Source organism: Asparagus officinalis, unplaced genomic scaffold, assembly GCF_001876935.1.
Source record: "Asparagus officinalis unplaced genomic scaffold, Aspof.V1 AsparagusV1_Un93, whole genome shotgun sequence".
NCBI classification, from domain to species: Eukaryota; Viridiplantae; Streptophyta; class Magnoliopsida; order Asparagales; family Asparagaceae; genus Asparagus; species Asparagus officinalis.
This window is the reverse complement of record NW_017972359.1, coordinates 27,356-52,761: the sequence shown is the minus strand read 5'-3', so window position 1 is coordinate 52,761 and position 25,406 is coordinate 27,356. Positions and strand designations below refer to the sequence as shown.

The following is a 25,406-nucleotide window of genomic DNA, read 5'->3' as shown; positions in this document are numbered from 1 at the left end:
GGTATGGAGACTGAGGAGACCAGCTTCGTCCAACAAATGCAGGATGCTCTGAAAGAAGGACCAGCTGGGGTTCCACCAACTCCTGACATTGATCCATCGGCTACAGACACAGGTACTGGTCTTTCCCCCCTTGGAAGAGAAATCAGAGAAATGAATGAGTCGGACCGTGTGCCTCCTCTAATGACTTGTGTGCTTTGTCTTCTTTTAGTCCAACTAAAAGAAGTGGGTGCAGGTAGTGGAGCTCTTGAATCCGCCCCGACCAACGAAGGTAAAATTAATCTTTGTCTTGAGCAAATTCGTCTAAATTTACATGTTATTTATGGTTTAATACGTTCCGTAGATGCCACGATGCATGAATCAACTGAAGGAGAAGCTACCCATGCCACCAAAGTCGATGATTTTAATGATTTCGACTTTAATCTTGATATCTCGGAGGACGACCATCAGCAAATCCTTGATTCTTTGTCAGGGAAAGCTTCTGGTGCAGCTGCAGGCTCAGACGTTGGAATTGGTTCAACAGAAGCAGGTCCTTTTGAGAGTAAGGCCTCTGTTCTTTAAACTCTCTCTCTCTCTCTCTATATATATATATATATTTTAACTTGCTTGATCATATAAGTATTTGAATTATAGGACCAGTTGCTGGAACTGATACTACTATAATCATCGGAGCGTCTGATCAACTGGAGGGTCGTGACCTTGTGCCATGGGCGGGAACTGAGTTCGATTTGCAATAATCAGCTTTCGAATCTCAACCTACTACTCCTATGGACCCTATGATGATAGAAGTCACCGTCACTCCCCAAATTAGTCCGGTTACAACAAAAGCGAGACCAACTGAATAAGTTGGTACGTCGGCCGATGTTGTGCCTAGAATTGGTGAGTTTTACCCATCATTTGTTTCAAGTTTCGATTCAACATTCCACTATGCTCATTATAGATCTTTTGTTTGTAGAATCCCCTCCTAAGGGGCCTCTTAGTTTGGTCCCGCCGTCTTCTGAGGCTTTAGTTGAAAAAGCATCTGATGTAGCGGGTGCATCAACAGATACCATTCCTGAACTAACCTTGGTTGTTCAGGAAGCAGGGCTACCATCCTTGGGTGAACCAAGTCATGCTGAAGGCTCTTCCGTCAAACTTGGTATGCTTTAGCTTGTTGTCTTGTATGCATACATATGTCCTGTACTGACTTATTTGCCCTCATCGCAGTTCCTTCATCATTATCAAATCACATTCAAGCGTTATTGGTTGACGACGATCCGGACAAGGCTGTTATCTGTTCTAATCTCCAAGGCTTCCTCCCCTTTTTGAACTCTATGGTCGATCGTATTCTTTTCAAAGGCTCGTACTTTGAGAGTTATAAAAAATCTCTTGATCGTTTTATATAAGGATTCATAGAGGAAGGGTATAACGAATTAGCCGATTCAATCAATGCTTATTCGGTTGATTTGAAACGACATGTTGAACTTCTGCAAGCTCTTCGCACCAAAGGCATACCCTTCTATATCGCTTCTCATATGGAATCCAGGTTGCAAGCGTGGTGTGATTCCCAAAAATCAGCTAACCTCGAACTTCAAAAGCTAAGAGCCCGAAGTGATCAACTTAGGGTGAGTGTTGACAAAAGAAGACAAGCCAAGGTCAACCTGCGCCGGGACTTAGAATCGAGTCGAGCAGAAATAGCTCGCTTAGAGGAGCAACTTACAAAGGCCAAGGATGCTCATGAGGCTTTAGAGTCCGAGTTGACGTAGGAAACTCAGGTTGAAGAAAACTTGCTTCAGCAGCTGAATCTTCAAGATAAAATACTCGCTGAAAAGGAACAAGAGGTCGCCGAACTTCAAGGTGTTGACGAAGAAGCTATCAAAATTAAATTGGCGGCTGAGCTTGAACAGGCTTATGCGTTAGAGCTTTCGAAACTTGAAGATCAGATTAGTCAATATAAACTTTTGTAATTGGAGAACATATATTTTTGTAGCTTCATTTGAACGCTTTTGGTTAATATAATGAACCCTTTTGCTCATTAAGATTTTATTATAATTATTCATTCTTGTTTAGAATAAATAACCATAATACTTATAGGATTTTTGGCAAATCCTCAGCCATCAACGGATTTGATATGCCTTTACCGACTACCGTTTGAATCGGGCTAGTATGTGAATTATCTAAATCCGTTCCACATATAACGTTGTGCTAAAAGAATCAAACTCTTTTAGACTTTAAACTACAATATTGAATATGTAGGCTACATGTGTTAGATGTAGACTTATCTCTAATAAGGGATAGAGATAACATCCTCCATGTGTGAACGACATGGATTTTAAAGTGTGAGTAGGTTGCGTTTCCTATATAGGACAACGAGCCCGAAATCGGAGAGGAAGAATTTTATATTCTATCTCCTGGTCTCTTGTTTGTTGGTAGAGATAAACCCAGAATCGGAGAGGAAGAATTTTATATTCTATCTCCTGGTCTCTTGTTTGTTGGTAGAGATAAACCCAGAATCGGAGAGGAAGAATTTTATATTCTATCTCCTGGTCTCTTGTTTGTTGGTAGAGATAAACCCAGAATCGGAGAGGAAGAATTTTATATTCTATCTCCTGGTCTCTTGTTTGTTGGTAGAGATAAACCCAAAATCGGAGAAGAAGAATTTTATATTCTATCTCCTGGAATAAAGAAACTCAAAGTGGGATCTCCGCTTAGAGAATCTGGATTGGTTTGAGTAATCCTAACTGTCATAAGGTTTGATTACTCAATTCAAAAGTGGACCTTTCGTTCGCAAAATTTTAATCCATGACTGATTTTGGTGTACTCTTCGTCGATCGATTTGACCGGTGAGGAGTTTTGTGAGGAAAGATTAACTGTTTACAGAATTGAATCTCATCTCAACAAAAGCTGTAAAAGAACTTTATGATAATCAAAAACATATTATTTGAAAGATCAGTTTCATATCTAGACCAATCAACTGATCTCGGGTTATCCCGAAATATCCCATACAAGATTCTCTAGGAACTTCCTGTTCTGCATAGGTTATCCTGAACATATTACGGATAATATTTTTTCAGGAACTTCCCATTTATTAGCATTATTAATTTGCTGCCATCTTGGGTAATCAGGCGGTAAGCACCGTTTGAATAGACTGTTTCAATCACGAACGGTCCTTCCCATTTAGGTTCAAATTTACCTTTCTTCTTAGAAGTGAGAATCATAGGTCTTCGGACAGCGAGGACTAGATCTCCTTCTTTAAAGCTTCGTCGTCGGACCTTTTTATCGAAAGCCCGAGAAATTCTAGCTTGATAAAACTCGATTTGTTGTTGAGCTTCCAAGCGTTTCTCATCTAACATCTCTAATTCCTCAAGACGTTTCTGATGATGTTCTTCCGTCGTCATTCCCGTTGTAAGAGCGATACGGAGGGAAGGAATCTGTATTTCTAATGGAAGGACGGCTTCACACCCATATGTTAAGGCATACGGGGTGGTTGCGGTTGGCGTACGAACGGTGGTACGCTAAGCCCACAAGGCTTCGCCGAGTTTATCGTCCCAATCTCGTTTATTGGTTTTCACCAATTTTACCAGAATTTTGATGATAGTCTTGTTAAAAGCTTCAGCCAATCCGTTAGCTGTAGGATTATAAGCAGTCGATGAAACGTCTTTAATCCCGAATTTACTGCAGAACTTGATAAACGCGTTGCTCACGAACTGAGGACCATTATCGTGCACTATTCGCCTTGGAACACCATACCTATATATGACATGGTGTTTAATAAATTTGACCACATCACTCGTCTTTACTTCTCTAAGTGGAACTGCTTCTGCCCATTTCGAGAAATAATCTGTGATTGCCAAGATGAAACGGTCCCCTTTAACCGAAGGCGGAAAGATAGGACCTACTATGTCCATTCCCCAAGTTTCGAATGGCCATGATGTCACCGATGGATGTAAATACTCAGGCGGCTGGTGCATATAATTTGTATGTAACTGACACACTTCACATCGTCGTGCGTAGTCGACTGCGTCTTTTACCATAGTTGGCCAATAATACCCGATTCTCCTAAGTCGATCACAAAGTTTAGGACCGGGCTGATGTGCACCACAAATCCCATCATGCGCCTCTTTGAGTGCTTGTTCCGCTTCTTTACCGGATAGACAACGTAGTAAAAGACCATCGTACGATCGTCGATACAACGTTTGCGCTGTAGCGTTGTAGTAAAACCTCGGCGCTCTTCGCCGAATCGATTCGGGCAATATACTATGTAGGACGTAGTCGATAATGGGAAAATGCCAATCTCGAACTTCGGGTTCGACTCCTGTTGAGTATGCTTCTTTAGCATTTGAATCGTAGATTGGAACAATAAGATGGTGAGTCCTCATTATAATCAATTGTTCTGTTTCGGGAGGTTGAACCAAGGATACCGACAACGCCGCCAATGCGTCTGCATACGCATTTTGGAGACGTGGAACGTACTCGATGAAAAATCCTTCAAATGAGCTTGCCATCTCGATGGCCACCTGGTGGTATGGAATCAGGTCTCGATTTCTGACTTCATACTCTCCTCGTATTTGATTAACTACCAGTTGAGAATCCCCAAAAGCTTCAAGGTATTCGACCCCCAGCTCTTTGGCAAAATTAAGTCCGATTATTAACGCATTGTATTTGGCAACGTTATTAGAGCATGGTTCGGTCAGTGAATATGCTCTAGGCAAGACATGCTTTTCCAGGGAAACTAAAACGACCCCCACTCCTGAGGAGATTTTAGAACATCCGAGTGCGCTCGCTACATTGGTTGATCGGGAAGCCCCATCGAAGTACAATTGCCACACTTGTTGATGTGAGGTGGTATTAACTTCATGAGTTTCATCTGGCAGATCGTCGTACAATTCGACTACATCCTTCGTAGGGTTTTCCGCCAGAAGATCGCAAATAGCTCGTCCTTTAACAGATTTCTGTTGCTTGAAGTACAAGTCATATTGCGATAAGAGTAAAGCCCATCTGGCTAAACGCCAATTCATGGAGGCCGGTTGGGTCATGAATACTCGGATTGAGTTTATGTTGGAGATGACATAAATTGTCTGTCCAACTAAATAGTGTCGTATTTTCTGAATCGCGAATACTAGTGCGAGTCATTCTTTCTCGATCATTGGATAACGAGATTCAGCTCCAACCAGTGTACGACTTAGATAATACACAGCTTGTTCGTGACCGTTATCGTCGTCTTGTGCGAGTAATGCACTTAACGAATGGCTCGTCGCTTTGACATAAATCAAAAACGGTCTGCCTGATTTCGGTGCAACGAGAATAGGTGGATTCGCTAGATATTTCTTAATATCTTCGAATGCCTTTTGGCATGCTTCATCCCAAATGAATGACACGCCTTTCTTTACGAGTTTAGAGAATGGTTGACATTTTCCAGACAGATTTGATATAAACCGACGGATATATGCCAATCGACCTTGCAACCCCCTGAGTTCTTTAAGATTCCTCGGTGGTTGTAATTCATGTATCGCCTTCACTTTATCAGGATCGATATGAATACCTTTTGTGGTGACGACGAATCCAAGAAATTTACCGCTGGACATTCCAAGGAAAGACTTAGTTGGGTTCATCTTTAACTGATGAGTCCTCATAAGTTCGAACATCGTCTTCAGATCGTTAATGTGATCGTTTTTATCACGGCTCTTGACAACCAGGTCATCAACATAGCATTCGACGGTCTTCCGAAGGTGTTCTTGAAATATCTTCATCATCGCACGTTGGTATGTAGCACCAGCGTTCTTCAAACCAAAAGGCATAACAGTGTAACAGAAGACACCAAGGGGTGTTCTGAATGCTGTATGCTTTTCATCGTCTGGATGCATCTTAATCTGATTATACCCAGAAAATCCGTCCATAAATGACATTCTCTCGAACCCACAAGTGTTGTCAATGATGACGTCCGTGATCGGTAAGGGGAAGTCGTCTTTAGGACATGCGGTGTTTAGATCTCTAAAGTCAATGCAGATTTTGATCTTTCCGTTCTTTTTAAGAACTGGAACAATATTGGCCAACCATTCAAGATGTTGTTCTTCTCTGACAAAACCCGAATCAATTAGTTTCTTGACTTCAGCTTCTATTGCCTCCATAATCTGTGGACGAAACCGTCTTTGTTGTTATTTGACGGGTTTAACATCCGGTTTAATATTAAGGCTGTGCATTGCTACCCCTGGATCTAGTCCCGGCATATCTTCGTAATTCCAAGCGAATACGTCAATATATTCTCGAATGAGGGCGATTAGTTCCTCTTTCTCATCCGGTGGAAGATCACCGCTAATAAATATAGGTTTCGGATTAGTCTCGTCTCCCATATTAACCTGGACCACTTTATCCTCAGTAGGAGGTTCTCTTTTCTCAAATCTATCACCGTATTGGATATTCATGTAATGTGTCCAAGGATCTTCCCAAGTGGGCAACTGATCGTCTTCTTCTGTTGTGGAAGGATCAACCGTTGCCATGTTTGACATGAGAGTTTTGAACCTTTCCCCAATGCTCACGTGACATGAGAGTTTTGAACCTTTCCCCAATGCTCACGTCAGAATCCCAAGTTGAAGCATCGGATGAATGCCCACTCCTATTTATTACTTGGCTAATAATCTGTTGACCATATTCATCATCAGATGATGAAGTATAACCTAGACCCCTTTTATGACTGTAATAATTATCTGGTCTTCCTTTTGGTACGTAGGCGGGACGGGGTGGAACCCTGACGCCTTGACCAAAATAAAGACCTTTACCAAGCGAAAGGTCATAACCTTGCTTTGTCATATAACCATTCGCTTGTGAACTATACCAAGAGAAATGTCGCCCGGGTTCTTCTTCATCTGAATTAATGTTCAAGAAAAGATCTGGAATAGGGGATGGTTCCCCTTTTCCAAAAACTATTTCTTTTTCACCCCCTGTCTTTACAGGTAGTATCATAGTTGTTCCGAATGAACTTTGGAGGTGTTTCGTTGTCGTACAGGACGAACAAAGTGGCATATGTAGACTGGGGTCGTCGTATAATTCCTGCATTACATCATCAAGACAACGCGAGTACTCTAAATCACCATTTATTATTTCATCGGCAAGCTGCCAGTTACAACTTTCATCCGACGAATCAACACCGTCAAAATCGATTACAAGAGGTTCAATGTCATTCAGTACAAGACCTTCACTATAATCGAGCCCAGCTTCGGTATCAGCTTCTTCTCCGCTGTCCGTACCATGGGCCGATGGTTCAGTATCGGATTCAGCACCATAAAGAAGGGAGTCAGTAAAATAATTTTCTAACCCCTTAAACGGTTGCTTATCCGCGACCACCGTCTTAACCTCGTTGTTAGTGTCGACATATTTCAGACACTGATGGAGGGTGGAGGGAACTATAAGATTACTGTGGATCCATGGGCGACCCAGCAGTAAGTTATAGGAAGTCTCTGCATCAATCACATAGCAGGTGACCTCAGACTTCAAGTCTCCAAGTTGACACTTCACTCGGATTTTCCCCAACGGCCTTGACCCGCTTGTGTTAAACCCGTAGATAATGGTTCCTGTGGAGGCTAGCTTGTTGGCGGGGATTCCGAGGTGGTACATCAACCGAAGTGGCATGATGCTAACAGCGGAACCCGGATCAACTTGGATCCGGTTAACAACGCTTGAGCCAATATATCCGATGAAATATAGAGGCCTATCATGCTTTGAGTTTTTAACTTGCATATCTTCTTTGGTAAAAGCTATGCAAGGGAATCTTGTGGCTGCCAAGTTGCAGTGCTGAATCGATGACCCTGACTCCACAGAGATCGGTTGACCTTAGTAAGAAATACTTCAGAATCAGCTAACGCTTCTTGTAGAGCTTCTCTGGTATCTTTCGAGAGGCGCAGTAACTCGTATAGCGTAATCCTTGCTGGAATATTAGCTAGCTGAGCCATAACGTCGAAACGATATGGTGCGTTCGAGCTTTCCGGTTTATCTCGTCCAATCGGTCGGTTGAAACAAGACTGCTTCGGAACTTGAACCTCTTTATGTTGGGGTTCTTTCTCTTTTTGCTTAGCCGGTTGTTGTGGCTTCTCAGCAGCTACTGGAGGAGTTGCAACTACCCCCAGCTCCTTCAGAGTTGTAGCATTTGGGTTAGAGGTTTCAGGATATTTATAATGGTATTCATTCCCACCCCTTGTAGCGAAAGATTCCTATTCCCCCTCAGAAAGTAGTAAAGCTAAGATTTCTTCATCATCTTTCTTAGGAATTGCCGAGGCTCCGTAACAAGTTTTCTCTTTTCCTTTGCCTTTCACTTTCTTCTTCGACGTAGATATCGTCCATTGCTCATCCTCAAGCAAATCCGGATGAACCCAAAGGATTTCGCCGTTGGGGGTTGTGTGAGATACAAGCCCCTTTTGACGCTGTCCATGAGGATCATCGTTGATGGTTTGTATTTTGACCTTTGATATCGGTTCGGCTTGAAACCAGGATAAAGGAACTGATCCGAAGCTGATAGACACCGCATTCGCCCCTACTTTCTTCTCTTTCGGCTTCGGTGTCATGATGCCAACATCGATTAAGGTTTGTATTTTGTCCTTTAAGACATAACACGCCTTAGTGGGATGGTGGACCCTTCTGTGATATGCACAATACTTCGGGTCATTGATCTTCGTTGCTTCTTCTTGGTTTGTGACCGGCGGAAGCTTGATCTTGTTATTCTCTAACAGGTATTTGAAGATGACCAGAACTTCATCATCTTTGAAGGAGTATTCCTTCGGGAATCTGGGCTCCGAAGTCTTGGGTTGCCTCGGAGGTTGTTGATTCAGATTTGGCGCCAGTTGGAAAGACGATTGCTGCGGTTGTTGCTGTGGTTGTTGTGATGTTTGATGAGCATCGACAGCTGCCGCGGACCCTCTTCCTCTGCCTCGAGGATTAAAGTTCTGTTTTTGGTTATTAGCTGGTGGCAGACCTCTCTCCAAATTCTTTCTCTTGAGAAAACGTTCAGCCTGTTCACCTCTCACTTTCAACTCTTTCTAAGTTTTAGAGGGCACAACCCCCATGACCTCTAATACATCCAAGGACAGGTTATTATGACATGTTTACAGAATAAATTCCTCTGTGAGTGGATCTCTGCAGTTCACTGCTTTGTTCCGGAATCGTTTGACAAAAACATCAACCGACTCCCCATCCTTCTGCTTCTCGTCCAACAACGTGCCAATAGAGACCTCTGTGTCATCGTCGAAGAAATTGGTGAGGAATAATTCTTCCATATTCTCCCAGCTAGTGATACTCCCAGGTTTAAGGCGTCAGTACCAATCGAAGGCAGGCCCGCGAAGGGTTCCTACGAATGACCGGACCATCAGGGCTTCGTTCCCGGATATTGCGCCGAGATGCGACTTAAAATAGATCAAGTGCTGAGTGGGTGAACCCCTGCCATCAAAAGGAGTAAAGTTAATCAAATTAAATTTTAGGGGATAAGGAATCAAGTCCCACTCCCTCGGGTACGGGTATGGAATTCCCGTTTTCTTCACTTCTTGGGTCGTCATCAGAGCGTTAACTTTGCTCTCGAGATCATGCATCTTCTTATCCTCTTCCTCACTCTTCTTCAATTATCTGGAGGAGGATCTTCAAATATCGTCTCATCCTCTTCATTACGCCGACTGGATTCTGCTCTTTGGCTTGATTCCGGTTGATGTTGCTGAACCTGCAAATCTCGCATCTGCTGCATAGTCAACTCCATCTCGGTTTTGAATTCAGCTCTAATTTCCTCGCGTTGTTTAGTCAACGCTTCCTATAATATGTGTGCCAATTGATCCGGGGTGATTGTAAATGATTCTCTGATTCGCCCTACGCTGGATGCGGTACTGTCTGAAGCTACAGCAGAACAAGTGTCTGACAGTTCTTCATCTGAAGATAATCCTTCGTGCATCCTTTTGTAATCTCGACGTCGGTTGGCTCTTCTCTGTAATCGCAACGTCCTTTGAGAGAGACCCCGCTCAACTCTCCCTCCTGGAGAGAAATTAGGGTCGGGATTGATTGACTGTTGTTTTCCTTTGTTGGTCATGTTGATCGTGACCTTAGGGAACTCACCTTGTCGGATTACAGGTTTCTTCTTGTTGAAACGTCTCATTTTGGGTCTTGACGTTTCATTGGAAAGCCTTTGGAATACGGAGACTCTTGTTGAATCATTTTTGGAGCATCCGCATTCTGTCAGCACTGCCTTAATGAGCCTCTCGCATGCGCAATGGGACTCATCTTCTCGGGCAATCCTTTTTCTTGAATTGTTTTTCTGATAGTACAGCTCGTCGTTATTATGACTTGAGCAACCTATCTTTTGTTTTTGAACTTTGTTAACATGCACAGGACGACTAGTCGTCGCCTCTGGGCGATCCAAAGTTGAATTTTTAAATCCACCCCTTTGCGGGAGTGGGGCTTTCATAGGTCCTAAACGAGAGTGAACTGGTATTCTCTCGTTCTGGACTTATGCAGTTTTGATAGGAGGGTGTCTACGACCCCCTGTATATGAAACCACTAAGGGTTTATTTATAGGATTTGATTGTTCTTTGACTGGGGTTTTGCCTCGATCGTCCACTGAAGGACCAAGGCGATCCGCCATTGTGATCTTAAATTTGGATAAATCTGGGCTAACCCAGGGTTTCACTGGTGATGCAGTAGATGGGCCCGGAACGGATGTTTGCGGCGCCTTTGGAATCCAAACTCTACGGTTCTTTGGTGGTTTTTCAGACACCAACTCCTTCTTGATTCCTTGTTTTTGTTGACGAAGAGCGCGGGTACGGGCGGCTTTCACCTGACGCCTTTGTATTCGTTCCTTAAGGGTTGAGCGAGCCCTTTTGACGAGGGTCCACTCCTCCGTCGTAAGCTGTGCAAAAATATGATTATTTTGTCGTTGAGGCAACTGAGTCATTTTCTGTTTCCTCGACTCTAGGTCCGCATAGTAATGGACCCCGTCGGTTTGTTGCATGGCCTTAGCCAATTGACGAGCACGGCGCTGGCGCTGTCTCTGACGAGCTCTCTACCGGCGAGCTATGATTCAATGACTCCTTAATTGGTACGGAGTCACTTGGAGCAGAAACGTTGCAGGCAGATTCCTTAGCAACGATCGGGCAAGAATCTTCACATGCGGCCTTTGTTGGAATTGCAGACTTGAAAGTTTTCTTAGAAGATGAAATCTTCCTACATTTGCGAGACGAGGAAGATTTCGCAGATGAGGATGACAAATACTCCTCAAACTTCGCCTGATCGAACTCGTATTCGATCTCTTCATTGACAACGATCTTGATCGGTTGCGACACCGCGGCCTCGGCAGCGAGGCCGCTGGCTCCCACTGTGGTCGCCAGTTTGTTTTCGTCAAAATTAGTTTTGTTGAGGAATTCATTATATCTTTAGTCGATTACAACAAATTCAAAGGAATAGTCTTTTTATAAGACCTTTTCTACACAACAAAGCAAAAATTACAATTTTTGAGAAAATAACACAAAAAATCGTCTATCGATTCTTGTTTTTGTGGGACTTTGCCTGTGCCGGGAACGCTTTGGTTCGTGGACCGCCGAATCACAGATCGTGAAGGGGGTTTAATAATTCTTCCTTCGTTTATCGAAGTGAGAATTTGAAACGATATCTTATCAAAGTAAGATAGTCGTTCTTCTTGAAATCAAGTCAAAGCTCGAATCTCAAGGGAATCACACCAAGAACTCAAGTTTGCTCTCTTTCTGCTCTGGATTGCTCGAAAATATGCTCGATCCTCGTTAGAAATGACCCTAGGGGGGTATTTATAGCCTCTGGGGTCTGTAACTGCAAAAACTCAACAACATACTGATTTAGTACGGCGAGACAGTGTTTACTGTCTCGGCGGGCGAGACAATGTTTGCTGTCTCGGCCCATGAGATAGTAAATGCTGTCTCGAAAAAAGCATCTTTTTGGCAGTTTTAGTTTTAACTGCCTTCACACGTTTCAAACTCCGTTATTTTGACAGTTATTCACGTGATTTTCGCCCATGATGTTTCCCACGTCCCTTAGCAGTTAATGGACACGTGTAAGGCAGTTACAAAGGTGGTTTTTGACCATTTCAACACTGTCTCGCTGGCGAGACAGTATACACTGTCTCGCTGGCGAGATAGCAAAGTCTGTCTCGCTGGCGAGACAGCAAAGTCTGTCTCGCTGGCGAGACAGCAAATACTGTCTCGCTGGCGAGACAACAAATACTGTCTCGCTGACGAGACAGCATACACTGTCTCGTTGCGAGACAGTAAACACTGTCTCACTGGCGAGATAGTTCGTATCTGTCAGTTTTGAGTAATTTCCTCTATGTTTGGATATCTATTAGCATTTTTTGACGCCTACACCTAGCTTGCACTTCATCAAAGATACCATATGTGAGGATTGTGCCAAAGGTAAACAAACAAAATCTTCCTTCAAATCCATCAATAAGAAGCTCAAAAGGATGTGGATAGTTCCAATGATCATGAACAAGTTGAACTTCCTAAAACTTGGAAATTCGCATCATATCATCCAAAGGAACAAATTATTGGAAGCCCTTCAAAAGGAGTTGTTACTCGCTCAAAAGCTTTGAGTGAGTGTGGTAATATTGCATTCTTATCTCATCTAGAAACTAAAAAGATTAATGATGCTTTAAATGATGAATTTTGGGTTTTGGCTATGCATGAAGAACTAAATAATTTTCAAAGAAATGATGTTTGGAAATTAGTTCCTAGACCTAACAATGCTAGTGTTATTGGTACTAAATGGATTTTTAGAAACAAACTTGATGAACATGGTATTGTCACTAAAAATAAAGCTCGTTTAGTTGCCCAAGGATACAATCAAGAGGAGGGCATAGACTATGATGAAACATTTGCACCGGTTGCAAGGTTAGAATCTATTAGGATGTTTTTGGTTTTTGCTAGCTTTAAAAATTTTAAACTATTTCAAATGGATGTTAAAAGTGACCTCTTAAATGGTTTTATAGAAGAGGAAGTGTATGTTGAGCAACCCCCCAGTTTTATAGATCATGTCTTCCCTAATCATGTTTACCGGGTACAAAAAGCTTTATATGGGTTGAAACAAGCTCCTAGAGCTTGGTATGCTCGCCTCTCTAGTTTTCTTATTGAAAATGGTTTTTTAAAAGGAACAATTGATAACACTCTTTTTGTGAGAAAAATGAAAAATGATTTCATTTTAGTTCAAATATATGTGGATGACATCATTTTCGGTGCTACTAATGAATCCTTGTGCAAGGAATTTTCTAAAGTTATGCAGGATCACTTTGAGATGAGTATGATGGGAGAGCTTACATTCTTTCTCGGGCTCCAAGTCAAGCAAACTAAGGATGGGATCTTCATTTCACAAAGCAAGTATGCGAAGGAATTGGTGAAGAAATTCAAGTTGGAGAATTCTAAGCATGCGCCTACTCCCATGAGTACTAGTGTTAAGCTTGATGCGGATGAGAGTGGTGAAGATATGGACCAAAAACTATACCGAGGTATGATAGGTAGTCTTCTTTATCTTACCGCTAGTAGACCCGATATTATGTTTAGTGTGTGTGCATGTGCACGTTTTCAAGCATCTCCTAAAGTATCTCATTTAATTGCGGTTAAAATGATCATTAAATATGTCAATGGAACTTTTAATCTTGGTTTATTTTATCCAAGAAGCACCTCTTTTGATTTATATGGTTTTTGTGATGCCGACTTTGCCGGATGTAAGGTAGATCGCAAGAGTACTAGTGGAACATGCCAATTCTTAGGAAATTCCCTTGTTTCTTGGGCTTCCAAGAAACAAAATTGTGTTGCATTGTCCACTACGGAAGCGGAATACATTGCCGCCGGCTTATGTTGTGCTCAAGTTTTATGGATGAAACAAAGTTTAGTTGACTATGATTTGAATTTTCAAAATATTAAAATCTTTTGTGATAACACAAGTGCTATAAATATTTCCAAAAATTCGGTTTTGCATTCTAGAACTAAACATATTGATGTACGCCATCATTTCTTACGCGATCATGTAGAGCGACAAGATGTATCCCTAGTATTTGTTGACACAAAATCTCAACTAGCGGATATATTTACTAAGCCTCTTGGAGAGGATGATTTTTGTCGCATAAGAAATGGCTTAGGCTTATGCAATATGTGAACGTTCTAACTTGCTTGCTTCATTTAGTTGCATTTTTTTTACATGTTTCTTTACCCTATTTTTGATGGTGACAAAGGGGGAGAGAAATCTCCTCATTTGTTGCATATATTTAGGGGGAGCTCATAGATAGGGGGAGCACCTATCTATAAGCTATCTTTATTTTTTGCTCTTATATAATGGTTGGTTGTCATCATCAAAAAGGGGGAGATTGTTAGCCCTTATGTTTTGATGATGTTTTACAACCACCATTAACGGTACTAATGACTTATTAAGTGCAAATGTAGTAAATTCATTTATCAAGCTTGTTAGTGCCATTTATGGAGGATTGGATGGAACATACGCTACAACGATGATATCCAAAGGAGGAGGAGGCATAGTGATGAAGCAATGTTATTTCAAGAATAACAAATTCATATAAAAGCTTCATCCAAACTCAAGCTATATCAAGACTCAAGAATTGCATTCTATGTGAGGATATTAGCTAGTTTTTATTCTCTCTCTAGTATTAGAATGTAGGCAAAGAGTTATTGATTTCACTTGAAGCTATTGGGACTTACACACACGTTTTCATACTTATGCTTTTAAGCGTTTTTCACAAAATACTAATTTTCACAAGTATGAGGACCTATCTGCAAAATTTTTTTTCAAACAGTTTGTTTTTAGTATTAAAAACATTTTACAAAGTTTCATAATTTTCAGAGGTCAAATAAATATTTTCTAAATATTTTTGTTTGAGTCAAAATTCTGTTCTAGAATGTATCAGAATGCGGTCGACCGCACCGGTCGACCGCACTCAAGATCATTCGTCACTGGGCTACAAAGAGTTTGTCGGTCGACCGGTGCGGTCGACCAAAAGCTCAATTTTTCTATCGGTCGACCGCACTGGTCGACCGATGAAGTCTCTGCTTGTTTTCTTTGTTTTCAGACCTGCTCGCGGTCGACCGGATTTTTGGTCGGTGGACCGAACGTTTCTGTCGGTCGACCGAAAATCTATTCGGTCAACCGAGACTTTTTTTAACGGTCGTTTGCCTTGTTTACTGTGCTATCACTTAACTGTGTTTGGCACAGTCTGTGGCATAGTCTGAATAGGAGATTATTTTCTTATTTGGGAAGATTGGGTTGTGATTTTAAAATGATTAATCTCTCCTATTTATACCCATATTCCTTCATCTTCTTGTGTGCCCTAATTTCTGCAAAAACCAGAGAGACGCTGTCTTCCTAAGAAAAATTTTCAAAATCTGTTCTCTGTGTTTTCTCTGTGTTTTTGTGTGTGTTCACTTCCCAGCTTCAGTATTTTTTCTCTTTGCCATAGGGACTTGTAAAGAGAGAGTCTTGCACCATTTCTACTGCTTTGTGAGTGTGATCTTGTGTAGATCAACTGTGAGGGATTGTGATCTGTTGAGATCAACTGTGTAGTGTGAGATCGTGAGGGGATCACTGTGTAGACGAAGTTCCGACTTCCAAACCGGGTGTGTAGTGGATTTCTCCTCGAGAGTGAGGAGCGGGGACGTAGGTCAGCGGACCGAACCTCGTTAACACATCGCGCGTCAAAGGATAACGATTCCTAACCCCATCTCATTTACTTTGATTGCATTAGTATATTGTGGTTTGCTTGTCTTAATTTTTATTGCATAATTAGAGCCTCTTGACCCTAATCACCCCCCCCCTCTAGGGTCCAACAGACTTATCTCTAATGAGGGATTAAAATAACGCCCCCTACATATAAAACATGGATTTAAAAATATTGATGGGTTACATCTTTTTTGGTGAAAAGATGAACCCGACACTGAAGAAGAAGAATTTTATATTATATCTCCTCTTTTTTTGTTGGTAGAGATGAACCCGATGCTGGAGAGGAAAAATTTTATATTCTATCTTCTGGTCTCTTTATTTGTTGGTAGAGATGAACCCGATGTTGGAGAGGAAGAATTTTATATTCTATCTCCTGGTCTCTTTTTTGTTGGTAGAGATGAACCCGATGATGGAGAGGAAGAATTTTATATTCTATCTCCTAGTCTCTTTTTTGTTGGTAGAGATGAACCCGATTCTAAAGAGAAAGAAATTTATATTCTATCTCCTGCTGCAAAAGGAAATCAAAGTAGGATCTCCACTTCGAGAATCTGAAGGGTGAAATTAAGAGTGGGATCTTCACTCCGAGAATCAAGAAGATTTAGATAACCCTAACCGTTAAAAGGATTAATTATCCAATCTAAACGTGGATTTCTCATTTATCGAGATGGAATTCTAACTTTAGTCCTAACTGTTTAAAGGTTTGACCGAGTGGGGAATGTGTGGAAACCTTTCATTTATCGAGAGGTGATTTTAATTTTGATCCTAACTGTTTAAATATTTAACCAAGCGGGGCTTTGAGACGATCCTAACCGTTCAAAGGTTTGATCGTTCACTTTGTGGACCTCTCGTTCATGGAAAGAACCGAGAGGGGATTTTGGCTTTGGTCCTAACTGTTTAAAGGTTTTACCAAATGGGAGTTTGAGACGATCATAACTGTTTAAAGGTTTGATCGGAGTCAATTAAGGCTTGGATTTTATTTTTGAGGCCGAAACAAACCTTGGTGGGATGAAGAACCCTTCTGTGGTATGCACATTAGTTTGGATCTGTAATCATCTTAGCACCCTCCTGATCTTTAATAGGTGGTAGCTCGATTTTATCATTAGCGAAGAGGTATTTCAAGATGGCTGGAACTTCATCATCTTCGAAAAAATACTCCTTCTGGAACTTCGGATTGGGAGTCTTCTGTTGCCTCTAGGGTTGCTGTTGTGACATTTGATTGGTACTCAGAACGGTTGCAGGTGTCACAGGTTGGCTTCTCTCAGCTTTCATTCTTTTAAGAAAGCGTTCAGCTTATTCTCCACATAGTTTTAACTCTTTCCAAGTGGTTGAAGGCACGACCCCTAGGGCTTTCAGGAGATCAATGGAAAGATTGTTGTGGCATATCTGCAGGATAAACTTCTCTGTGATAGGATCTCTGCAATGCATAGCCTTGTTACGAAAGTGCTTGACAAAATTATCAACTGACTCTCCATCTTTTTATTTCTCATCCAGAAGAGTTCCGATTAACACTTCGGTGTCATCATCGAAGAAATTGTTGAGGAACAAATTTTCCATGTCATTCCAGTAGTTGACGTTACCAGGTTTGAGACGTCGGTACCAATCAAAGGTGGGCCCATGAAGGGTGCCAACGAATGACCAGACCATCAAAGCCTTGTTTCCAGAGATCACACCCAAGTGAGACTTGAAATAAATCAAATGCTAAGTAGGTGAGCCCTTCCCGTTAAATGGTGTGAAGTTAATCAGATTGAATTTTGTCGGGTACGGTATTGAGTCCCATTCTCTTGGATAGGGACATAGAATACATGTCTTCTTTACTTCCTGAGCGGACATCAAAGCATTGATTTTGTTTTCAAGGTCTTGCATTTTCTTATTCTCATCTTCATCTCTCTTTGAGTGATGTTAAGCAGAAATAATTGGGTCACCCCCAGTGTTATTAAAAGGTACGATTGAACCACCCCCAATATTATTGTTGGGAGGATCCGTTGAATCACCCCCAGTGTTATTATCATTGGGAGGTGTATCAACCATAATGACTTCGTTCACTTCTGGATCGCTGTCATCTACAACATTATGAGTGTGGTGGCTGGACTCAGCTCGCTGACTGGACTCAGGAGGTTGAAGCCGTTGAGCTTACAATTCTCTTATTTGTTAGATAGTCAACTCCATCTCCGTCTTCATCTCAGCTCTAATTTCTTCACGTTTCTTGGCTAGAGCTTCTTAAAGCATTTGAGCAAACTGATCAGGAGTGATTGTGAATACTTCTTTAGTTTGCCCCGTGCTAGACATTGTATCATCAGAAGTGATTGCAGAACAAGTGCCCGAAAGTTCATCCTCCGAGGATATTTCTTCATGCATTCTCTTGTAATCCCTACGTCTGATGGCTCCTAACTGGAGTCGAAACATCCGTTGAGCAATTCTTTGATTGACTTTTCCTCCCGGGGAAAAGTCGGGATTTGAGTCACTTGAATGCCGCTTAGATTTTCCTTTATCAACCATATTGATGGTGACTTTAGGTAATTCATCATCTTAGACAGCTGATCTTCTCTTATGGAAATGTATCAACTTGGGCTTCGACATTTTGGTGAAAAGCCTCTGTAACACTGAGACTCTTTGTGGGATGGTTTCTTGTTTAGAGTAGTCACATTCTAACAGTACTATTCTAATGAATTGCTGACAGGAACAATGAGAGCTCATTTCTTGAACAATCCTCTTTTGGGATTTGTTTACACCCCTAGTTTGATAGTACAACTAATCGGTATGATTGCTGTGTTAGACCCTAGAGGGGGGGGGGGGTGATTAGGGTCTTATGCTAATCTAATCTGATTTTATGCTAATTAAAACTAATTAATGAGTTATCCTAGCAAGTATGAAATACAACATGATATGTGAGCTAGGATAAGTAATATGAACAATGAGATATATCCTATATGATAAAAATATATGCAAGGATATATAAACTAACACAAGGGTGATATAATCAAACTATAAAAGTGATAGGGCAAAATATACAAGAGTAATAGGCAATGGCGATATAAGATAAATGCATAAGCAAATGCGCCAATGACAAACTCAAACACACTCAAATGATCACGGAGTTCGGACTTTCCGTCCTACGTCTCCGCTCCCCACTTCCGGGGAGAAATCCATTATCACAATCCGGTTTGGAAGCCGGAACTTCTACACACTCGGTTTACAAGTTCACCGAAAACTCTCACAAATAATTACTATGCAATCCCACTCTACACCCTCACAAGTGTTGGACCTAGACGTGTCTCCCTCAAGTGCTCAGATACCACCTCTCCCTAGGTTGGTCAACCGACACCACTCCTCTTGGGACGATCCCCGACTCTCACCACACACTTCTCTCGGTGTACAAGTGTATTACAAGTGATCCTCACAATAAGCACAATATAACAAATGATTGTTCTCTAATATGGATGAGAACACAATGAAAGCTCACACTTAATTGTTACAACTCTCACCAACCCAAATATACTATGTATGAAAATACAATAAGCTCAATGTGGGTGTGCGTAAACAATGAGTGAAATCAAATCTAACTCAAATAACAAACTAGCAATAATAAGAATATGAAAATCAATAATAAAATTGCTAGAGAAAAGAGTTAGAAAACTTCTCTATAAATACAAAGAGAGGATGATGAAATGTTGAAGATGAACTCCTCAACAACTGATGTAAGCTCCTCTTTGTAAAAACAAACCAAACAGCCTTTAAACCAAACTTAAAACCAACACTTAAACTCTTTTAAAACTTGTTTTAAAAACTTCTTGGATGGGTATAAGAACTGAGGTCAATGGGGGTATTTATTGCCTCCCAAGACCTTAACCAAAAACTCCAAACAAAAGACCAAAAAGCCCTAACCAACGGCTGCAAGAAAATAACCGTTAGGATGGAAAAGACAGCGCGGCGGTCGACCGTGGGTACTGTAGCACTGTGTATTAGCTTTGTAAAATCAATTAAAAATAGTAAATCAGCTCCAAAAATTATGAAATTTTGTGGAAAGGTTTCAAACTCGATCAGAATTATCAACTCATCAAGAGTTTTAAACTTGCCACGCAAGTTCTCCACAACGTCAAATCGTGAGGAGAAGACATCGTTCCAGTGAATCAAGACGGTCGGATCGTCAACGGAGAGCAAACTTGACGCGAGCATTCGAGGGAGGCACTCCATCGCCACCGTGAAGAACCCAGTTTTAAACAAAGAGGAGAATCAAATTCGTTCTCCTCTCTTTTGTAATCGGAATCCAAATTATAATCGATTTTGAGAGAATACAAGTCAATTTTTCTTTCATTTCTTTTACATCGAATTTTTTCCAACATACAACTGTCTTGGACAAAGGCTCTTTTGGCGAGATAGTCTCCACTGTCTCGGCCAAAGGGCTGAGTCTTGACGGCCTTCGAATACTGATTTTGCACAACTTCGGACTTTGGAATCCAAACTTTGCGGAGTTTTGGTGGTCTTTGGCCATCGTTTCCTTCTTCCTTTCTTGTATTTGTCGCACCAGGGCACGGGCACGAGCAACGTTTGCACGACGCTTTTGGATGCGTTCCTTAAAGGTCGAACGGGCTCTTTTGACAAGAACCCATTCCTCCGTTGTAAGTTTAGCAGAGATGTGAGTGGTTTGTCATTGAGGCGACTACACCACTTGATGTTTCCTTGACTTTAGGTCCACGTAGTAACAAACCCGTCGGTTTGTTCCAAGGACTTAGCCATTTGACGAGCGCGGTGCTGACGTTGTCTCTGATGAGCCCTCTTCGTCAGTGCCGGTAGGCTTTGATTCAATGACTCCTTAATTGTAGAAGAGTCATTGTGAGCAGAGGTGTTGCGAGTAAAATCCTCAGCAATAATCGAACGAGAGTCTTCACCCGTAGCATTCGACGGAGTTAAAAATTTGAAAACCTTCTTAGAAGACAAAATCTTTCTGCATTTGCGGGGCGAGGAAGATTTTGCAGATGAGAATGACAAATACTCCTCAAACTTTGCTTGGTTAAATTCGTACTCGACTGTGGATTCAATCAGTATCTTGATCGGTTATGACATGACGGTCTCGACAGCGAGACCGTTGGCTCCTACTGTGGTCGCCAGTTTGTTTGCGTCAGGAACAAGTTTTATTGTAGAATTCATTATAACTGTTTATCAATTACAATAAATACAAAAGAGTGAGCTTCGTACTTCGTAAAACTGCTCTTTACAACAAAAATCAAATTACAAGCTCATTAGAAACAAACGCAGGATCGTTATTTGGATCGCTGCTTGCGCGGGATCTTTGTCTGTGCCGGGGGTGCGTTAGCCTGTGGACCACCGAATCACGAATTCTGATTGAATCGTGAAGGTTTTGGGAATTCTTCCTTCATTTAGAAGCAAGAATAGTTTTAGTGAATATCTTATCAAAGTAAGATGAACACTCTTCTAAGAATAGTTTTAGTGAATATCTTATCAAAGTAAGATGAACACTCTTCTCAAGATCAAGTCGAAGCTTAGATCTTAAGGAATCACCAAAAGCCTTTTTGAGTAAGATGAACACTCTTCTCAAGATCAAGTCGAAGCTTAGATCTTAAGGAATCACCAAAAGCCTTTTTGAAGTTTGTGAAGAATGAAGACTCTCTCTCTCTTGCTCAAATTCACAAAAAGATCAAGTCTTTTTTGTTCTATTTGCTCTCTGTGCTCCGATATGCTCAGCCCCCCTCTTTTTTTTTTGTAACCGCTTCTCCTGCCTTTAAATGCCATGATTCTTGCGGTTATGGGTGTGATTCTCCCTTGTAACTGCTCCCCCACGTTCATAGGTGATCCCCAGTAGTTAATAAGCCATGTAGACCATACAAAACTCAAGAAAACTATCAGAAAACATATTGTTAGCTTCTCAGTGTGCGAGACAGTTGTAATTGTCTCGTATTTCTGAGACAGTTGCAACTGTCTCGCACTTCCGAGATAGTTTGTGCTGTCTCGGGTATTTTGACTCTAACTCCCTCATACAATCTCAGAATAAGGTGATTCAAGATGTGTTGAAAATCTAAAAAAGATATCTACAACGTTTTTCTTTTAATGTTTTCAAATTCTATGAGAATCATGATCAAAATCTCAGTTCTTGTCTTATAGTTTCCGAGACAGTTGCATGTGTCTCGGAAATGATGTGTTGTATTTTATCTCTAACTCCCTCGTCCGATCTCGGAATAAGATGATCCAAGATGCATTAGAAAGATAATGAAGATATATAAAACTTTTATCTTTTGAGATTTTTTATATTCTATGTGAATCATGGTCGAAATCTCAGTTCTTGTCTTGTAGTTTCCGAGACAGTTGCATGTGTCTCGGAAACTATGTGTTGTATTTTGTCTCTAACTCCCTCGTATGATCTCAGAATGAGGTGATCCAAGATTAATTAGAAATATGATGAAGAGATATACAACTTTCATCTTTTGAGATTTTTTATATTCTATGCGAATCATGGTCGAAATCTCAGTTCTTGTCTTGTAGTTTCCGAGACAGTTGCATGTGTCTCGGAAACTAAATGTTGTATTTTGTCTCTAACTCACTCATCCAATCTCAGAATAAGGTGATCTAAGATGCATTGGAAAGCTATATAAGAGATCTACAAATTTTGTATTTTAAACATCTTCAGATTTGAAACACATCATGACCAAAATGTGCGAGACGTCTTATAGTTTCCGAGACAGTTGCATGTGTCTTGGAAACTTATGTGATGTCTGCATTGTTGTTTTGGCTCTAACTCACTCGTCCTATCTCGGAATGAGGTGATCCAAGATGTATTAGAAAGCTTGCAAAGATTTCTACAACCTCCCATAGACGAGACACTCATGGAGTGGGCGAGACACACATGGTACTTCACCTTTTGTGGGCGAAGCACAACTCTCGGCTGAGTTGTTCCTTCATCGTTTAACGTGTTTCATAGACTCGTACACTTCGCCGACTTACTTCATGTAATATTAGCTTCTCTACGGTATGAAATGATCTCTTTTGACTCAGATAATCTTTCTTGACTCGGATAATAACATTCATCGTCTTTTCTCCATCTCGAGCTGTGTGCGGGGACCTATAGGTAATTTTTTATGCCTACACATATATACACACACGTATTTGGTTTTTTTATATATAGTTATATATATATACACATTTTAGTATTTGGTGTTCATGTTTACATAAATATGTAATTACATATATATAGTTATATGTATGAAATAAACATACATTCATATACATATTCCTATGTTTCATTTTCTATTATATTTGGAAAAATATTATGTTTATGGATTGAATACTTGTTTACACTATTTTCATATTTTATATAAGTCTCTAAATCCATTCTAAATTATTTTAAAGTTTTGTTTAAGTCATTTTGGCAAAATCAAGTTTTCAACATGCTCATACTTATGTGATTTTGCAAAAAGTTTTGTTTAAGTCATTTTGGCAAAATCAAGTTTTCAACATGCTCATACTTATGTGATTTTGCAAAATGATGAGATTTCATAAATGGTTGGCAAAATCAAGTTTTCAACATGCTCATACTTATGTGATTTTGCAAAATGATGAGATTTCATAAATGGAAAATGTTTTTTGAAAACCAGTTTTTGTAACATGTTTATTTTTATGTTTACAATCATTTTTCAAAGTTTTATATTTTTCTAAATTTGTTTGTTATTTTTAAAGGTACTTTAAAAATCGGTTTTACTATTCAAAATAGGCTCATAAAGTGTTATCAATCGACTAATACATGTGTTCAGTCGACTGAAGAAAATGCCTGGAATAGCTAAAAGTTTCTGTTTCTATGTTGGTCGACTAACCAGTCGACTGCTGAGGTCATCAGTCGACTGATAAGGTCGTCAGTCGACTGATGAGCTGGAAAATACCTATAACGGTCAGCTCATTAGTCGACTGATGAAACACGTTAGTCGACTGATGAAACTCATCAGTCGACTGATATTGTAACGGCTAGTTTTTTTTCAGCCTTGTCCTGTTTTGATTTTTTGGTCTTTCTACTTTGTTTTTCTTGTATTTTGGGGTCTCTATAAATACCCATCATACCTTAGACCAAAAACCACCCAAGAGAATTTTAAAAACAAGTTTAAGAGTGTTTAAGTTTGTTTTAAAAGAGTTTATTTGTGAAAAAACTTTCGCAAGAGTAAGAAGAGATTATCCTTCGGTGTTTGAGCTTCAACTCATCTCTCTCTCACTCTTGTCATTTATTGGAAAAATTTTCTAAACTCAATCTAGCTTTGCATTTATATATAATTATTTGATTACCATTTTTCTAAGCTAGATTTATATTGAGTTTAGTTTGATTTTGATTTATTGAATCTTATTGTTACACACACCCACTTGAGCTTTTAGTATTTACATACGTAGCATAATTTGGGTTGTGAGAGATTGTAACCTTGAGTTGTACTTAATTGAGTTTTTGCCTTGTTTAGAGAAAAATCATTTGTTGTGAGCTATTATTGTGAGATTCACTTTGTATTATACTAGTACACTAAGATGAGTATGTGGTGAGAGACGGGGTTATCCCAAGAGGAGTGACATCGGTAGTAAAGCCTAGAGAGAGGTAGTAATTCCGAGTACTTGAGGGAGACACGGGCTAGAGACCAACACTTGAGGTGGTAGTTAGTGTGTTTACATTGTGAGTGATTGTAAAGTTTTTGGTGAGTTAGAAAATTGAGTGTGAGGTGTAAATATTTTTGGGTGAGCGTTAAAAACTCGGTGTGATAATGGATTTCTCCCCAAGAGTAGGGAGCAGAGACGTAGGACGGAAGGTCCGAACTCCGTGATCATATTGATTGTTTGAGTTTGGCTTGGCGCACTTATATTTGTGTTCATCTTTATTGCCATTCTCTCATTGTTTATTCCATCCACTATATTGTACATATTTATATTGTCCTTGTTTAGTTTAATATCCTTGCACATATCTTGCTTGTATCATATTTGGTAGGATATTTGTTAATTAGTTTTTATTTGGCTTTAAATCAGATTAGATTAACATAAACCCTATTCACCCCTCTCTAGGGTTCTTTCCTAGTGGTATGAGGGTGCTTTTAATTGGTATCAGAGATTGATGCTCTTTGATTTAAGGTCTAATCGTTTTGAGTTAAAGGTCCAAGTTATTTTATTGTGCTAATCTAGTTTTGATTTCATTTATATCTTGCTTGCACATATATATCATGGACATGCACGGTGCACTTAGCTTAGGCTATGCCATTAATGTTGCTCCTGGTTTAGATTATTTTTCCTATGCTCAATGGTATGTTAGATTTAAGCTTTTTGTTAGATCTAGATATTTTGATTTGTGGGAAATTATTGACTGTGCTTACATTATACCCACTGTGGAGAAATCCAAGTGGAGTGATAAAGATAGAAGATTATTTACAATAAACAAGATTTTGTTAGAATATTATTGATTGTGCTTACATTATACCCTAGTGGTATGAGGGTGCTTTCAATTGGTATCAGAGATTATTTTGACTCATCATCTTCTAACAAGTTTGTTCATTTTGACAGTGCTTACACTTTATAGAAATTTATTAAAGCACATCAAGAGAACTTGGAGGCAATCCGATAACCTTTGAAGGATTCTTCTTCAAGTTCATGTGGGGCCTCATCGTGCATACGGCCACTAGGCGATAGCTCTAGTGTGGTAAGCGAGTCCGATTCCGATGATGATTTATCTATCAATGAACTCGTTTGTG

The 25,406-nt window shown here is 40.3% G+C and overlaps 1 protein-coding gene across 1 annotated transcript in view; it reads left to right on the top strand.

Moving 5' to 3' along the window:
• Positions 1-924: 924 nt before the first annotated feature.
• The window catches only part of LOC109827220 (reticulon-4-interacting protein 1 homolog, mitochondrial-like), a gene marked incomplete at its 3' end in the record, with an annotated part of 50,858 nt that continues 26,376 nt past the window's right edge, over positions 925-25,406 (top strand). Inside the window, exon 1 of the mRNA XM_020394185.1 lies at positions 925-1,135. Coding sequence (XP_020249774.1) covers positions 925-1,135 — 211 coding nt within the window. The remainder of the gene's footprint in view (positions 1,136-25,406) is intronic.